The following is an 18,531-nucleotide window of genomic DNA, read 5'->3' on the forward strand; positions in this document are numbered from 1 at the left end:
TCCATTAGAGTCAACGACAAAACTGCTATTAATACCCAGGGCCCACAATGTCCTTGCTTGCTGCTTAGCATGGCTCTCCAAACAGTGGTATCTGAGACTGTGCAAAGCTCAGGGTTATAGAAACCCTAGCAGAAAAGCTGACAATGTCGCATTTTCTTGGAAGGATAAAGAGATACTTGAAGAGGTGGCTTTACTAGACAAATGTAAAATGACTTAACACAGAAATTGGTATTAATCTTTTGCCCTGATGTAGCGCCACCAATAGAAATTCTATCCAGCTCAGGATCACTCCTGTGTGCCATAAAACTGTGAAGCTGACCTGTGGCACTCCAGGCTCTGGGCTTATTTATGCCATTTACGATAATTAATAACATTATGGCCCCAAAACCTATTTAAATTCAGTGCTCCACTGTGTGAGATTCCCTCCCAGAGACTTCATTGGCTGCATGAAGTTGTTTGGCTGTACTGAAATCTCAGTGGCACAGTGAAATAGAAGAAAAGTATTTAATGCAGAGAGCTTGAATTTCTATAGATCTCATATAGATACTTATTATATGGAAAAAGCTATCCAAAATTGTATTCATTTTGTTGTTGAGCTAACTTTTGATTTAGGAGATGCCACTGCTTTCACCTTCCTTTCTATTATTGGCAGGGTATAAGAAACAGCTTTAGTCTGATGGTAAGGCTGATAAGACACAGATAAGACAGACGGAAAGGGAAACGGAGATGCAGAGATTAGAAATTACTTGCTTAGGTTTGCAGAAGGCTAAGAATTGAGCCCAGATCTGTTCATGGCTCCTTCAGTGTTTGGTCTGAAACATACTACAGAGCATTTCAAATTATACTGAAGGAAGGTAAACTCGAGTTTACTTTATCCCTGTAACTCCTTTAAAGTGTTTGGGATGAACAAACCAGACCATACAATCTACATTCAGCAGCTTTGCCTCAGATTTAATAGTTGTGTTACTTAAGGGAAAAACACAGGTCAGATTTTAAGTTCCTCAAAGGTGAAAGCCTCAACTTTAAAACAGAGCAAGCTCATGATACAGATTTTATTGACCTCCTTAAAAACCAGTTGCACTAAAGGAAGGTTAGCAACCGCCTCTAAATCCTTCATAGTTATAGTTTAAGCTAAAAGTTAAGTTTCCTTTAGCTTTTTTATAATTCAGTCACTCTTATGGCATCTGTTCTGAATCAGGCTATTTTCCCATTGCTTTAAAAACCAGGTCAGGGTTAATCTCCTGTACCATGTTTGCTTTCCAGGCATTAGTCATGAAACTGCTGATGAAAAGGTGATTTTTGGCATTGAATTTAATTCAACTTTTCTGGAATGTATTCCTAAGTCCCAGCAAGCCTCTATTAGGTGGTATATTCAGCGCTCTGGAGAAGAACATCGAGAAGAGGTAAGTTATAGTCATCAAGGCAAGTTTCCTCTATAGAGAATTCAGCTGAGCATTGAAAGGCAGGAGTTACTGGGATTAGTCAATATTTTACTTTTCCTTGCTTCACCTTAGGTATCACATAACATTCTGGTATCACCATTTGGGGCATGCAGTGGGGAAGAGAGAAGCCATTTGCACTGTGTCATAAGCAGATTTAGATATTTATTTTGACTTACGTGCTCATTCTATTGAAAATAAAAAAGTATGAAGAAAAAAAAGAAGTTAGGCTTTAGTTAGTAGTAATGCAAGTAATGAAAAAGAAAAATCCTTTTTGTCCTGTAATTAACACTAACAACTATTTCTGTAGGTAAATGTATGTTCAAAGCCCTTTGTTTTAATAAAATCTGTCCTCCATTTAGTGTCTGATTGCACCCCCTTATTATGTTAAGCAGCATAGTTAAGAATTGCATGTATTGCTTGCTGCTTCTCTTCACCTCTCCCCAGAGAAGGAATGGTCTGTGCAGTAAAAGACTTTTTATTTGCTTTTTTTCCTTGTTGATGGACTCTGAGAATTATCTTCAATGGCACTCTGAGCTGATGCAGACATGTCAGGTTAAAGACTTTCACCTTGTATCTGGAGTAGAAAGCGGTGAAACATGTGATGGCCCTTAATTCCTGCAGGAGCTAGGTTTGGGGTCCTCACTGGTGGAGAAGCCCTGGAGAAGACTCCAGGTCTCTACATAACCCCCTGCAAAATTTCTTGCTGGCTCCTTTTTGAGCTAGTGACAGAGGGACCCTCTGATTTGCCCAAAAGGTCAACATGCTGGGACTGATACGGACTGGGTTTGAGTGACTTTCAAACCTCAGGAGTTTTCATAACCTTTTTCTTACATGAGTGATTTTGTGTCTGAGGCCAAGTCCTGCTGTGGTGGCAGCCATGGCAATGGGAAAGGAGGAGGGTAAAGAAGTGCCTTTTTGAAAGAGCTGGTCCCAGGTGTTAGACACACTTTTTTGTTGAATGTTCATCTGAGACAAACCATAGTTTAAATGATAGGAACTATCAAACACTCAACCGGTCTTCCACTTTCAATGATAATTCATCCTATGAGAACTTCTGAATGCAGAAAAACCTCTAAAGGCTGGGGAGATGAAGGCCAGGGCAGATGCCCATCAGAGTATCCTTTTGGGTGAGATGTGACTCGTGGCAAAAGTCCCAAAGTTACAACTCCAGTCATGTCTTGGCACAGAAAGCCAGAGTAAGGGGATACAAGGCACTTCAGATTTTCCACCAGATAAGACAAAAAAAAAACACAAGGCTGTACACTGACTATGACACTGTGGTACTTTTAATTTTCTCCCCTTCTCTTACTCATGCTTTGAATTGGCAAAGGTTCTTTTCTCTTCTGAGAATAAAAACTTCATTAATTTATAAATACAGTGCTTCCCACAACATGTAGTAGGCACCAAAAGAGGGAGATTACTGGTTTGAAATACCTCCTGTAACCTCCATTGCAGTCCATACTTGGAAAAAAAGAGATCTTCTGATCAGCTGGCCAGGCACACTCACAGCTGCAGGTAGTTGAAGTGAAAACCCAGTTAGAAGTGTATCTGCCTTTAAAGACCTGTGGGCATTCATTGTTTGTGTTTTAATTGATTTACCTTTAACTGTCCTGGGCAGAAGACTGTGCTCTACTTCCCTAAGGCGGCAGTTTGCAAATGCACTTAACATATTTGATCAGGGAAAGCACTTGCTTAATTCAAACCATGTGTTTAAGACTCATTTTTAAGTAAATTTAAGCAGATAGTTAACAGGGGTTTTTGTTTTTATTTTGGTTTGGGTTTTTTTTAGGGGGGGGAGGGTATTCTTTTTTCTTTTTTCTGAACAGGAAGTTATGTTAAGTTTTGAGGAGACTCAAAATCATTGTTTAAAACAATGTATAGCAGCTAAGGCATGTACCTGAGCTTCTCAAAAAGAGCTACAAACTTTGCATAGAGTGGCCAGTTCCCTGTGAAGAACGTAGTATTTCTGTACCATAAATTGCAATTTCAAGATTTGACAGCCTGTTTTGAAAGGCTGCTTTTGAGTTTTATCTCTGTCAATTTAGGGGGAAAACAGTTGATTTTCTCATAAATCACAGGTTCAGACAGGCCTCCGAAGGTCAGGAAGCCAAGCTCAAGCTATCTTTCTTATTTGATTGTAGAACAAACTGCAGGTCAAGCCAACTTGTGAACAAAGTTAGGGCAGGCTAACCTATATAGCATAGCCTAAGTTAAGGCTATATTAAATTTTGCCATGCGCTTCCAAAATGTTCACTCTGGCAGTGACCTGGCCCCTGCTACTTGTTCTGGGCCAGATGACAGCATGGTGATGTCCAGTACTGCAGGGTTGCCCAATGCACCAAGGATGTGCACACAGAGAGTAAGGGAATGCGTGCATCTGTGGGATGGCATTTGAAGCTCCAGCAAGCATGCAGCATACATCTTTGCACATTAGCAGGCTTCCACAGCAATGTTTACTGGGCTTGCTCTGTGTAAACAGTCTGACATCTGTTTGTATGAGAAAAGTAAAGCTTTGCTAAAAGGCTAGATTAACCTCTGAGGCAAATTTAGAAGAAAATTAGAAGGCGAAATCTGCAGACAGATTTTCTACATTATGAATGCTAACAGTAGGCAAATAGCTTTTTACCACATATTGTCCCTAAAGCCATAGCAGTGTTTCTGTGATCTAGCTTTGATAAAGTAGAAGTTGGAGCACATGTTCTGCAAATCCTTGGGGTGGTTTTGCTAGTTTATTTTTATATATTTTTTTGCAGTCTTTGAAGATAACAGCCTATATAAATGCATATGCACACACTGATGATTATAGGATCAGATCACTTAAAGGCAGTATATAGCTATTAGTTTTTTTATTCCTGCCAAAAAATTCCTACAGTAACTGATTTTCTAGTATTTTGACCCCAAGTATTTGAAGTCCTTCTTAGCAAACTCAGCTTGCACATCTTGAATCAACATAGTGGGAGTTAGTATTTTTAGAAGGAGGAAAACAAAAAAGAAGAGTCTTTTTTGGTTTGGTTATTTTTTATTTTATTTTTTTTTTTATGACAAAGATACTAGTCTAAAAGTGTCACATTTTAAATACATGTGCATAAAGTTAGATTCCTAATTTCATATACAACTGCCTAAATAAATGACTGGGTCTGTAGAGATCCGGAGCAATCATTCTTCATATTACATAGAATAAGGGTATTTCCAGGTTAAAATGTTAATCCCTTGTTAATTTGGGGATCCAGAAATTGAGTTTTTTCAGGTTTTCTAATTTAACTTATCAGTGAAAATTAATCATCGGTGTTAGAGACTAATTGGAGTCTTTCCTAGAAAATCCAAAGATCAGCAGAGCAATTGACTTTCTTTTTAAAGTACTTCAGTTTGACAGAAATACCATATGTGACAGAAACAGTGTGGTCATATTTAACATACAGCTCGATCTTTGCTCAGCCAATGCATTACCATAACTTTTCCCATTACAATTATATTTTCTGCTCTTTCTCTCCCTTCCTGAAGCAGGTTTCTCAAATAACACTGTACGTTATTTTAGCGCATGTCTTAGTAGTGTAACTTATTGTGATGACGATACCATGCTTTGCAAATGACTCCATGCACCTGGAACTTATGTTATGGACTTTTAGTTCCAGGGCTGGAACTGTAATGTCTCAGCAAGTCTTTAAACCTGTCTTTACAACTAGATGGTTTTGCACTGTCCCGAACATGCACTACACCTTCCTGAGGAAAGGAAAAGGGCAAAATCAGGACTAGATGGGAATCCTTTGGCCCAGCAGGATGTCCCTGACATTTCACCCATAGGGTCATGGTTCAGAATGTGACTTCCAGGCAAAGCAACCTGTGGGGAGGGACAGGATCTCCTGTGGTACAGAAGCTGTCACCAGGTCAATTTGCTGCCAGTGGGAGTACATTTCCCTGTAGTTTGGGGCTGTTTTGAGGTCAGGAGTCAAATATTTAGTGCTTTTGTGTTTAGCATTGCTCACGCAGTTGATCACGTTTGTTCCTGTGCTTGCAGGGTTAGTTGCTGAGATGAGGGAGTGCATTACAGTGCCTGGAGTTCATAAAAAAAAGTGGGACATCATCTGTTCATAATGTTAAACTACTGGTGTTTTCTGAAGCTTAAAACAGATATTTATTTCTTAAAGAAATTCCTATGTGTTATGCTATGTATATAATAGGTGTCAGGACTGCAAAAAGCAAATGCGTGGCTCCCAGCAAAGCCATTAATTTTGGTGCCCCATGGCTCTGAAAAGTATTAGCCCCCTCCTGCTTCAGGCTGTACTTTACCCCAAATCTCCTGCAGCTCCAGGTCTGTCAAGCTGCCACCTCTCCTTGCAGGGATTGGAGCAAACCATATGGTCTGAAGTGACAGAATAGGTGCAGATCACTTTTAACTCTCTCCTTCCTCCTCTACTGATACCTGGGGGTGAAAATAAATCCACCAAAAGGCAGGAGGACATTCTTCTTTGGTGGTTCTCACCCTTTCCATATTCCTGCCCCACAGCCCTGAGATGGGTTTTTCTGATGAACCCATGAGAGCATCTGATGGTTTGGTAGGTACAAGAGTTTGACCCACTCTTGGACAGAACACTTTGCCTGGCAAAAGGCTGTGACCTAGCTACCCCATGGTAGCAAAGAGATGTTGTTTCCAGTCCACATTTTAGCCAGACTGTGAAGACATATTTCAGTTTATCCAAGACATAAGTTTCCATCTTGTTTTGTGGCTGAAGATTTTTTTATCATGATGGTAACTTTCCTTGTTACAAACATCTGGTCAGCAGCATCTTGTGAGTAAAGCCCAGAGATTCAGTGCCAGTCCTGAAATCTGAGTTGGATGAGACCAAGGACTGAGTTTCTAGTACCTTCTGTTAGGGGAATATAGCATAGTGTTTAAATCCTTAGGTCAAGGAGAAAGAGACTGAGAGTGGGAAAAATAAGAGATTCATTCTGCAGCTCAGGGACTACTTACAGCTCTCATGCTTTCACTCTTCTATTTTATTATATTATTCATTGGCTTTTTCCCCCTCTAATGCCTTGAGATTCTTAAGACTAATATTTTTGACAGTTTTTCCTAGGGAAAAATAAAAGAAGTAACTCTGAACTTGGATATAGCTCATGACGTTTCTGCTTTGATTTGGATATACTGGGGAGGTAGGAGTTTAAAATTTAGTCTCAGAATAAGAAGTTAACTTCATCTTGAAAGTAATAGGAATCACGCATTTCCATAATGACATTGTACCAACAACACGTTCTTCATTTTTTTCTGTGGGAAAAGAAGAAAAGAGAATTAAGTCTACAGCTGTGTTGGTGTTAGATGATTATTTTCCCACTATAAGAGAAACAAAATTGTACATAACAATAATGCAAAGAAAAAAAAACCAACCCAGAGTGTTCTTTATTTGTAGTGAAATGATAAAGAAGGAAACAGTAGAAAAACAAAGACGAATGTGAATTCTCGGCAAATGTTCCTCGTTTTCCTTTCCCCCCCTCTCAATTTGCTCAGGCGTTGCAGCTAACCTATGATTAGTCCAGCTTTACCTCTTAACATTTTTTCACATGTTGATTAATGAGGGAAGGCTGGCTTTGAAGCCACTTTCTTCTCCTAGACAGGTGCAGTGTTTTAACTGTGAAAGAGTTGACATGTGAATTATTTGTAAAGAGGGAGCTATCTAAACACATCATTAGCGAAGGACAAAAGGCATTGACCTAACCTGGTGCCACAGCACTTTCAAATCCTTGGTTGTTTTCAGACTTACTGATTGTTTAAAGATTTGCCACTATTACTGGCAATGCCTATTTTTCCTCCATTGTTAAATTCTGTTTGTGAAAACCAAGTGTTCGATTTGCATGGGGAGCTTTTCCCTTTGTCAAATATTGCCAGTATCTATGGCATGTGCCATAATTCAGGTAATGTAACTTTAGGCAAACTTATCACAAAGGATGGAAAGCACAATTTGTTGATAAAACACTGTAAAAATCTGCTCCCACTCCACTAAGAAAGTTAATGGTAATCAATTGCTTCATTTTTGTGGTTTAATTTGTTTTCTATTGAACAAAACTATGTCTCTCATGTTAAAGTTTTATTGTATGCCCAAATTTAAGCACGTCAACAAGCTTTTTGAATTAAATGAATTAAAGCCTTTGTCCTGTATGTAAATCATATTTACAAATATTTTAGGAGAGTTATTGATTATGACACAGTCGGAGGGACTGGTCACATGGACACAATGATGACTCCACAGTTGACCAAAGCAAAATGATGTCTTTGATCTAACTAATCTTTTCACTCTCCTCAAAATTTAATAAAATATGTTTTACATCTATAGGTCAGGAGCCAAGGAGCACATTAAGCATTCAAGTGAAAGGTTAAAGATCTACTACCAAGTAATGAAATGCCAGGTGTTTATGAAACTCCAGAGCCCTGTGGGGGAAAAAAGTAGAGAGGAAAGACAGGAAGAGTTCTGAACCTATGGGTAAAACAACATAAACAGGATACCAAAAAGAGAAGTAAGGGAGGGGAAACAGTAATGAAATATTGCTTAATACGTGTGAAATCAGAGACATAATTTCATCCTGCCAGAGGATAAGAAAGGAATGAACAATGAAGGAACAGAGAAGGAAGAGGTGACAGTCAGCGTAAATCAATACCCAAGGTTAAAACAGGACATTCTGTAAGAATGCTGCTTCATTAAAAATAGGAGTCATGATGGGCTGGGATTAAGGGACACAACCAATTTAGATTCTGTTAACTTTCTCTGCGGTATCCCAGGGCAGATGGTGGGGGGTCAGCTCCATCAGTTAACATGTTTACAACTAGAAAGTGATGGCTGCTACTCAAATGGTAAATAGTTATGAGTAGTGGGGTGCTGGACTTGGGGGTCCAGTGATCTTTTCAAGTCTAGAGCTGCCATTATTCTGCCTTCTTTTCACTGAAAATAGGCAAAGCCCTGGTGAGGGCTCCTTGGGCTGGCACTCAGCCAGCCAAAACAGCCAGCTGGAGATCTTCCAAGTGTGGGAGGTGCACAGCTGTCAAGACGCTCTAGACTACAATACTGGCAGAGCCACTGACAGGCAGATGCTACTGCGGCAATTGCATCAAGCCCCGAGCTCAAAGAGACCCGTCCTGTTTTTTCTCGGACAGTATGGGAATTTGGTCTTTGCATAGTGCCTGATGAAACCCAAATGCCTGGAATTTAGTTGTTTCTTCCCATCCTTTTCCCTAATTTTCTCAAACTTGGGTCTCATGTTGCACGAAACTTGGGCAGAAGAGGGGCTTCTTTGTCTTATTGCAACAGCCAAGCCTCTTAGCCCTCTTACCTGTCCCCTGCCCTTGCTTTTCTCTGCAGAATCCAACACTACAAGGAAAGACCTTCCCCAGACATAGTTCTGCCTACAGCAACTTATTTGTGTATTCATTTATACATTTTATGCTCCTGCTTTTATTGTAAGCAAGGTACATTTGCTTGGAATAAAGTATCACTAGCTGATAAAATTGAGGATTACCGCCTATGCTGCAGGTTCTGGTGGTAGAAAAGTGGTCTTTTCTAGTCAGTCTCCCTGCTATCTTTTGTGCATGCGTTTGTGGCTTGACCATGATTCCTCTAGTTTAAACTCAGTGTAGTAAATCAAAAGTAGCTTGTGCTTATGTAGCACCTGTTGTCAGGACAATCGATTTTCCAGGAATTTCCTGAAATTAGTACGATTTCACCCTGCTGGTGCCAAGTAGGCATGCTTATATACAGTTTACAAACAATGAAATTAAAGCTCAGGGTTAAACCAACACCATCAGCTGGTGACAGGAACCACAAAATACTTGGCCACAGAATCAGGCAGCCAGAGTCATGTTCCGACCAGGATTTTGTAGCAGCTGTTTTTTTGTCTCTGTTGCAGTCAGATTGGTGATAGCACACAAGCCTATATCCAATCATCCACATATCTGACGCATGTGTGTATGTACCTATCTATCTATATATATCAACCTACCTACTTGCCTATCTACCTAATCTAATTGATGTTACTGAAGACTGTTAAAGCTCATACAGTAACAAGCCAAAGTCTCTGTGCATGCATTATATATATATATGTGTATTGCTTTTTAATGGTGATCTCAAAATGGTCTCTCAAATCATTTAACCTTTCCAAAGTCATTATTATAGAAACTTAGAAAAGGGTAAAGCTGAAAGCCCTGGAAGGTTATGTTATCTATCTCTTTGCTCCAAGAGACCCTATTGTGGTAAAGTATTAGAATCATAACAGATGGAGAATTGTATGTATGTATCCACTTTTTCCCATGGAGTAGAAGAGTGAATGATGTGCAGATTTTTTACATAAAGAAACAGTGTGTATCTTACCCACTGTGAATAAATCTAATTTTGTCATCTTCATGCCTCCCTGATCTTCACCCTCTGAAGTCTGTTGGAGGGTCAGATGTGCACTCTGGGAAATCTTCCAGATTCTGTGTTGGTTCTCTCTGCTCCCACTCCCCACTTCTTACACCCACTACTCAGCCTTATGCTGATGTTTTCCTGTGTTCTAACAATGGCACCAGCAGTGCTGAGGCTGGCTGTAAGGCCTTGGTTCTGCTGCGGGCTGCTGAAGCAGCACTGGGGGCCCTCCAGTGCCATTGTGTGCTGCAGCCTCTGTGAGGCAGCAGAACATAGTGTGCCAGGGGTGACAGCTCCAGACTAGACCAGGATTATTTCCAAAGGAAATTCTGCTGTTGGGCACTGGGAGTTAGGGGGCTTTTTTTCTGCTTCCAGCTCTTCTACTAATATTTATACGGTCTTTAGCAAATCACTTACCTGCTATGTTTCCCAGCTGCAAAAATACTTGGGTGACTCATGCCCCATCCTGTTTTGTTCTGTTTTTTTTTGTTTCTTTTTTTTTGGGGGGGTGGGGGTATACTTTTTTTTGACATGTATTTTGGGAATGATTTTCAGATCACCGGATATGCGACTTACCTGACCATGTTAGTACTCAAAGGTGCACCTTATTCATAAATGAAATCACAGTTCCATGCTGACAGACTTCAGCTCTTGCAATCTCATTCTTTTCTTTGCTTTTATATTTCTTTATTTTTTTCTCTCTCTAAGTTCATTTTCACAGATTTTAACAATAAAAGAATTGTACTCAGTTGTAGTTGTCTACCCTCACTGGATTTTTTTAATCACATCTCAGTGAGTCAAAGCCAGGACCAACTTCCTTTTGAAAAACCCAGTTGAAGAAGATCAGAATCACAGCATTTCACTTTAAAAATCAGTAGTAATATTTATTTTCAATGTAATAGGGGCGCAGCACTCCTGATACATACAAGCACAGTGGTATATTGGGTGCATTATGGATACCTCAAGAAAAACAGTTAAAAAATTAATGGTATTTGTAGCACTAAATTGCTACCCCTCCTTGGAGAATGTAGACTTATTGCTTTGTAATGTGGTGAGTGTTACTGTCCTTTCAGCTATACAGCATATGTCATGCTCTGATTTGCTGATGAAACTCACCTAGCACATTCTTCTTTTGTCTAACCCCACAGCTGAAGGCTGATGAAAGGATCATCAAAACAGAGCATGGGTTGCTGATCCGCAGCTTGCAAAGAAGGGATGCAGGAGCCTATTTCTGCAAAGCCCAAGAGCACACTTTTGTCCATACCATTGTGAAGCTGAATCTAAACATCATTGAGAATGGGCAAATGGAAAGCACTCAGAAAACTGAGGATGAGGAGGGCCGGGTTAGGGATTTGCTGACAGAGTCCCGGCTGAGGTACAAGGACTACATCCAGCTTGTCAGCAGCCCCAGCTTTAGCCTGGATGAATACTGTGAACAGATGTGGCACCGGGAGAAGCGGCGGCAGCGGAACAAAGGTGGTGCCAAGTGGAAGCATGTGCAGGAGATGAAAAAAAAGCGAAACCGAAGGCACCATGAGCCAGCCAGGCCACCGTCTACGTAGTTTGTAAATGCTATTTAAAGAAAGGACATTTTCCATAGGGAAAAACAAATACTGTGTTCTGGTTTTGTGCATCTTGCCTATGAATTAGTACTGCTTCTTATTGAAATCAGATAACTCGCCATCACTATTAATCTGTATGAGACTGTAAAAGGGAATTCGATACCAAATTCTTTATTGGAGTACCACACACCAGGCAATAATTTCAAATGCATTCATTAAAAAGAAAAGATGTACACTTTTAGGTAATTTCTGGGTAGCCTGAGGCTACGTGAGCTGTGTTCTGTACTTTCTGCATAATTTTCACATAGGATTTAGTGTCTGTGTTCCCATGTTGATATTTGCTGCCACATTCCACCCCAGAGGTGGCTACATTTCAGGAGAGTGCAGATGTATTTCTAGTTCTTTGGCATCTTTCTGAATAAGAAGCGTGGTAGAAATGTGTGACAGATCTGAAAAAATAGCCTCTAATTTACCCATTGGGCTTGTATACAGGCATATGGGTGGGGTTTGCTAGCACAGAGAGGCACAGCAAAAAATCAAATTAAGTATAAGCTTAGGGACAGCATTCATTCTCCCCATAAAAAAAGAGAAATCATAATTGTAGTTTAAGAGAGGGGAATTATTGAGCGTCACTCATTAGAGTTTGAGTAGCCTCCAGTTTGCAGTCCATCTGCTGACATGAAATGTTGACTCTAATTGAAATTGCCACCAAGATGCTCGGGAGTAAATTTTCTAAGTGGTCCGTGGGAGGTATGTGCATAAATCCTATTAGCAAATAACAGGATTCCTGCCTGCACCTCTCCTGTATCTCCAAAGGTTTGACTCTGTCTGTTTCTCTGGCCCTTTGCTAGTTTTGTTTTATGCAGAGGAAAAGGAAAATAAAAGACAACAGCAAAGCTAAAACAAAAGACGATGAGGGAAAATATTTAGTGGCTGAGACCAGTGCTCTTGACACAGAGCTGACATTCCTCAGATGTGTGTATTCTTTGGGGTTTTCTCTCAAAGGTCTTATGTATTTTTAAGTTGAAAATTTGCATTGTTGGGATTAATACTTTTATTCTAATTAAATAAAACAAAAGTTGTCCATGTGTAAATAAAACCTGTAAGTTAGAAATTTGCTACATATCACAATTTCATTTATAAAGTGTTCCTTGTTCCTTGGTTCATATTTTAGTTTTAACAGTGTAATTTTTTCCATGCAAACAGGCAACACTGGCCTCGTTCTTATCTATTTTACATCAGGGTGATTTCATTGATTTTATTCCTGATATGCAGCAACAAACACAAGCTCAAAATCAGTCCTACTGTCTCTTCTCATGAGTCACAGCTCCCCTTTCCTCTCTTCCATCTAACCTCCCTCGTTTTGCCTTTCACGCCTTTTTGAGTGTGAAATGACAAATTAGCCACTTCCTCACATGGAAGAGAGCTTTGATGGATACCAAAATGACAGGCTTTACTTGTTTCTCATGCATTCTACAGATCTTGAGAGCAAAGTCTGTGGGAAACCCGTGTAATTGGTGTGCGCCTCATTAAGGAACCAAAAATGTTGGCTCTGAAAGTTGTAGATTCGCCCTCACCCTTGCTAGTGTTTTTGTGTGCATTCAGTCCCTGGTCTATAATTGCGTAGGTCCAGTTTACATCATCGTTCATTTCCTCTCTGTTGAAAGTCAGATATGGCAAAGTGTTTGTCAGATTCAGAAAGGAATCTTGGCTTACCCACATTTCTTGTAAAACCTGAAAGCTGAGTTTGCATGTGCTGTATAAAAGCCAGCCATACCATATGTCATTAATTTTAGATGCTTTTTTTAATAGAAGATGTATGAGTTAATTAGGAGATATTAGATAGCATGCGTACGATGCTTTGATAGTGTAAAGCACTGAGTGCTAACTATTATAAAATAGGTCTGTCTGGGGAGGGAACTTCTCAGCACAGGACCTTTAATTGGCAGAGTGATGCTGCAGACATTAACCAGTCATACAGTACTTCAAGAATACGCAGATGACTTTTTGGCATTTTTGCTCTAAAATAATCTATGCCAAGCATTTCACAAGAGACTCGTCATTTTGGGTACCTTGATTTTAAGGCAAATTAAGACTACTTAAAGGAGGTATGGTGGTGTATTAAACTACTACATATAAAGCACGCTTTGACAGGGATACTCAGTACTCTTGGCTGGAAGGTTATGCTGACACCATATGGAGCCTACCTAATTACTCCTTATTAGATTTTTATCAGCCCACAAAGTCCCATTTTTCTGACCTGGACATTAAGTAAATGAGTGGAACCACACCAAGGCTATGGGCTAAAAGGTGGTCCTCATTCGCATGCACTGGCAAAGGACCTCCTCTTCTCCCCAGTGTTAATACAGTACTGCAATTATTGCATTTCACACAACTCTCATCACCTTTGCCTACTTCATAAAAAGCAAATCAATTTCTTCTGCCATATTTTATTCTCCTCCATGAAAACTAAATAATCTGACTTATGTTAAGATATGACTAGGGGTATGTATTCTACAAATGAACCCAACTGACTGACTTTATTAGAAGTCTGGGATGACTAGGGGTCTCAGTACTGGGAGCATCAGATTTAAGTGGTTGAATTAAAATATTATTACCCTTAAAAACAACTTTCATGTCATTTATTTCAAATGTTGTTGCAATGAGATTCTTCTTAAAGGAATGACCTCATCACTCTTGGATACAGTGGTAGCATAAACCCCCAAGTGAGATATAAGACCTCTTCCATCATGGGAAATAAATTCAATATCCTCCAAACCAGTATGCTGTATTGGTTTCATGCCACTCCAGGGAACATATTTAATAATATTGCATAGATAAAAGTCTGTGTTTTGATACACTGGGTAAGATGTATTCTATAGCTGGCAGTGCTAGCACTACGCCTCATGCACAGCAGGTATACACATGCAAGGAGGCCAGAGGACCTTGGAGGCAATGGAATGAGAATTACAAGTCAGTGATCACTACAGGAGCTAAGGCATGGTTTAGTTGGGCAGGACTCAGCAATGCAAACACAGGAGTAGGAGCAGGAAGAGCAGTGGGTCCTTCCACAACCTGCAGTCCCAGAGAGGGGTTGAGAGGATGAGCTGGGCTAGAAAATAGAACAAGAGAGGATCCCCCTCTTTTCAAAGATTTCCATCTGTATAATTTAAAGGCTCAACTCTAAGACTGCTTAAATTTCAAATCAATGTTTAGGGGTTCAACTGCGCTGCTGTGAGCTGTACTATGAGCCACAACAGGCCCATAGTTAAAATGAAACCAAGCCTTACCTCCTTCAAGAGCTCCATAAAAATAAAGTTAAATGAAGTTTTGGTCCAGAGTGGAAAAAAGTTGCCTCCACCTTAATAACTGTAGGTTTTAAACAGATCCCTTAGTGCATATGATACAACATAGATATTTATTTACATATGCATTCAACCGGGAGTCCAATTATTAATACAGTATATTTTCCTTCAACAAAACCTTGCCCTTGACCCTACACCATCAAAAGGTCAGTGCTGGACTGAACTGAAGTGGCTTCAAACAGATTCTTAGAATAACCAGCACAATGTGAACTGTAGTTATAAAAATGCTGAAAACTGACATAAGCTTTAAAGCTCAACAGGGCCCTAAACTTTGTAATGTTCTTGCAGTCATTTAAAATAAAACAGAAAATGGGATTAGCAGAAAAAGGAATAAAGTATTAACACATATTGTGATAAACTAGTTCCGTTACTGGAAACTGTTCCAACAACAGGTGTGAATGTGTGTTCATGCCATAAGCAAATACTTTTCTCTCCCAGCAGTTAAACTTACATTGCTTCAGGTATCTACGAACCTGAATACTTTTCAGTTCATAAGCAGATTTTGGACCTGGCTCTTATGCCACTCATGATGAAATAATTAGGTTAAATGCAACAGATTTCCTCGGGTTCATATGCTTTTGAGATTAGAAGATCCCAACAGTTTAAATGCCATGAACCCTTTAATCTAACAATGATGGGTATTGATCTGCAGTTAACATTTTAGATAACGAATTATAATTTTTACTCATTATTCATGTCTTGAGCCTGTGTCTCATAATAATGTCTCAATATTTATAACAACAAATGGAAATTGAGCTTGTTAATGTTTTTTCATATGAGTATAGGAGTGCATATACAAATGTTTTATTTTCTGTTCATATTGTAACAGAGGTTAACTTGTAAAAGGCAAGTGTGATGTCAAAAGTCAAGGTTCAGCTCAGCTTCCACTGAGAGCAGAGGCTAAAATCCTTCTGGAACTGAATCATAGTCTAAATAGATCATAATCTATTTATAGTCTGGTAGTCAAACACCTAAAGCTATGTGTTGTTCTGTAGAGTGTATTGGCCTGGTTCTTCTTGCACACAGTTGTAGATGCGATCCGGAGGTTTAAGGAATTACATCTGCATGAATGTAAAATTAAGCCCACATGCCTCTCTAATAATTCTGTTACATTTTATAAACTTTAAATGGTCTCTATTGTAATATTTTACCACAGTGTTGCTAATATTACCCTGAACAAGGCTCCTGTCATTAGCTGAAGTGTGACATTCTTTGCAGTTGTAATCCAGATTTCAAGGTTTGTAAAATAAGTTCATTATAGTAACAAAAAACAAAGGCATAGGAGAAGACTTAAATTATAAATTCTACAAGGTGGATTTGTAAGATCTTATTTCTATATATCAAAATAATGGTTATCCTAAAATGTGTTAGAAACACCAGTATTTGTTTTCCTTTTTTGGTCAGGTAAGGATATATAACAAATTGTAATCCTGATTTTATCACTTGTCAATGTGTGACTGAAACATCTGGCCAGACAGCTGTAGCAAGACTGGGTTTTACTTGCCTGTTCTTTTCTTCCACCAGTTAAGTCTATTGTCTCCTGCCTTTGAGACTTTCTGCTTTGTTAGGTAACCCCAGTTTATATGGAAGAATACTTTCTGGTGTTTCCACAACATAAAAACATCTTTATAAAGTCATAGTATCATGCCTTCAGATGATGACTTTCCTAAGCATTAGCTTTTGCGCTCAGGTTCAGATGCAAACCAAACACTGTGAGGTAAATTGGAGACCAGATGGAGTTTTCATTTACAAAGGAAATTTTGGGGACTGTAGTTTAGAGCTCTCCTTTCTCTTTTTATTTGTGCAGTTGCTGTGTATAATTCTCCAATTTAAAATCAAAGTCTTGTGCTTTAAAGCATAAGATTTTCCATGTGATGTAAAAAAACCCAGAAGAACATTTCCAGGTGATTTTTTTGATTGATATGGACTGCTGATTAATAGTTTCAAACAGAACAAGCCAAGGAAATAATTTGTCCAGCCATAGATGGTTGTGATATTTATAAGGAGCCCAGACACCTTTCAGTTTTGGTGGTGTTTCATATTCTGTTCCCTTCCTCTTACGGTATAGGAGTGCTTGGCTGGGGTATTTGGGGCAGGGAGAGTGGGGTTTTGGGGGAGGGAGGCTTGAGTAGGTTCTTTTGGAGGGGTTGTTTGGGTGTTTTGTTTTAGTTTGAGGGGTTTTGTTGTTTGTGTGTGTGTGTGTTTGGTTTGCTTTTTGTTTTCTACTCTTTTTCTTTTTTCATGTTATTTCTCCTACTAAAAGAAATTATGCCCAAAGCCAGATGCTTTCTGCTGGTGCAACATATGGCGAAGCAGTAAGAGTAACAGAAGAAGGCTTGGGCAGAAATGAAGATAGTACATTTGCAAGAAGCAAAGTCATCGTTTAGATGGCTATGCTGAGAGTATAAAGACCATTGTGCCATTTCTGTGGTCAAAAATTAGATTGAGGGAAGATTTAGAGAAGGTATATTTTTTAATTTCTGAAATCTTGTCAATATACAGATCCACAAAATCTAATCTATTATTAGGTTTATTATCTATAGTTGCCAGAATTATATTATGCATTAACAGAACTTCACAGAATATAAATTTCTAAATTTATTTTAATATTCTGAAATTATTTATTTAAAAAATGCTGTCATTTTCATTTATTTTTTCTTACAATGTTTTTCACTAAGAAAAGATTTTTTTTTCTTAAAATACTTTTTAATATCTGCACTTTAATGTCTCTGCAAAAACATTGGAAAAATGGGAACATTGTAAATGGACTGCAAGGTTTATGAGTAATACCTCATATTTAACCAGTAAAGGCTATATTTTTTCCTAATTCATCACTCTTTCAGAAGCTCAGCACAGGAATTGTATGCCATATGTACCTTCTTTTTTGATTTGTAAGGCATGAGTGGTACTTAGGTCAATGTGGTACTTAGGTTGACATGGTACTTAGGTTGACTTTGTGAAGGGGACTGATTTTCAATCTGTAGAATAACTATATAGCGAGCAATAAGACTGAAACTTTTCAATAAGAGTATCTATTTGTAAATGGTGCAGCTCATTGAGTTGATATAAACGAAATATAGCTTAAATAAGCTATGTGATTACCGTGCCTGCTGTTTTATTAAATCTTCCAATCTTATATGCAAAGGTAACCAAAACAAATGAATATTTTGTGCGTACTACAATAAACTTCACAGTCTGAGATTTTGCTTCTTTTTTAAATTCATGTCAAACTACAGAGTAAAATATGAGATTTCAGAGAAAAGAAGTCTAAAGCATGTCATAGAAGTAGCAAAGATATTAAGACAAGGTTCAGTAATCTGAAGTGCCTTACTTCAGAAGTCTTATCTGAGTGAGGACTCTGAGATTCACCACTGCACTGAGGACAAGCCTAAGGCCAAGAGAGTAAGTAAGTCTACAGAAACAACTCAGAGAAGCCATGGGCCTCACAGTGATTAATACACACAAAGCAATACACAATAGGCAACTCTATGCTTATTAATTTAAATTCAATAACAGCTTTTTAACACATGCATTTCTAGATGATTAGCATCTACTATTGCCCTCAAAGACTGCACTGACATTGTGTTTTACAGTTACCCTCAAGCCTAATTAATCACCCATCCATCTTGGACTGCCTGAGGAGCACCTTCGGCTCTAAGGGAGTTTGACTGCCTACCATCCTTCAGAGTGTTTTCAGGTTGGGGATAATTGCACAGAAGGAAGTGTTGTTCATTTTTAAAATCCTGCCCCTGTCCACAGTTATGGAGAGAGGGAGATT

General features: G+C 38.9%; 1 protein-coding gene across 4 annotated transcripts in view; it reads left to right on the forward strand.

Annotated features, from left to right (window-relative positions):
* Nucleotides 1-14,018, forward strand: part of SEMA3D (semaphorin 3D) — a 138,060-nt gene extending 124,042 nt beyond the window's left edge. For all 4 annotated transcript variants that reach the window (XM_061467283.1, XM_061467284.1, XM_061467281.1 and 1 more), the window contains exons 17-18: nucleotides 1,264-1,403; nucleotides 10,975-14,018. In XM_061467283.1, the coding sequence (XP_061323267.1) occupies nucleotides 1,264-1,403; nucleotides 10,975-11,388 (554 nt within the window). In that variant the 3' untranslated portion in view covers nucleotides 11,389-14,018. The remainder of the gene's footprint in view (nucleotides 1-1,263; nucleotides 1,404-10,974) is intronic.
* The last annotated feature ends 4,513 nt before the right edge of the window (nucleotides 14,019-18,531 follow it).

The sequence above is a fragment of the Pezoporus flaviventris genome, unplaced genomic scaffold (assembly GCF_033815535.1).
Source record: "Pezoporus flaviventris isolate CSIRO_AGI_PZ_B2104156 unplaced genomic scaffold, CSIRO_AGI_Pfla_v1 ptg000045l, whole genome shotgun sequence".
In the NCBI taxonomy this organism is placed as follows: domain Eukaryota; kingdom Metazoa; phylum Chordata; class Aves; order Psittaciformes; family Psittacidae; genus Pezoporus; species Pezoporus flaviventris.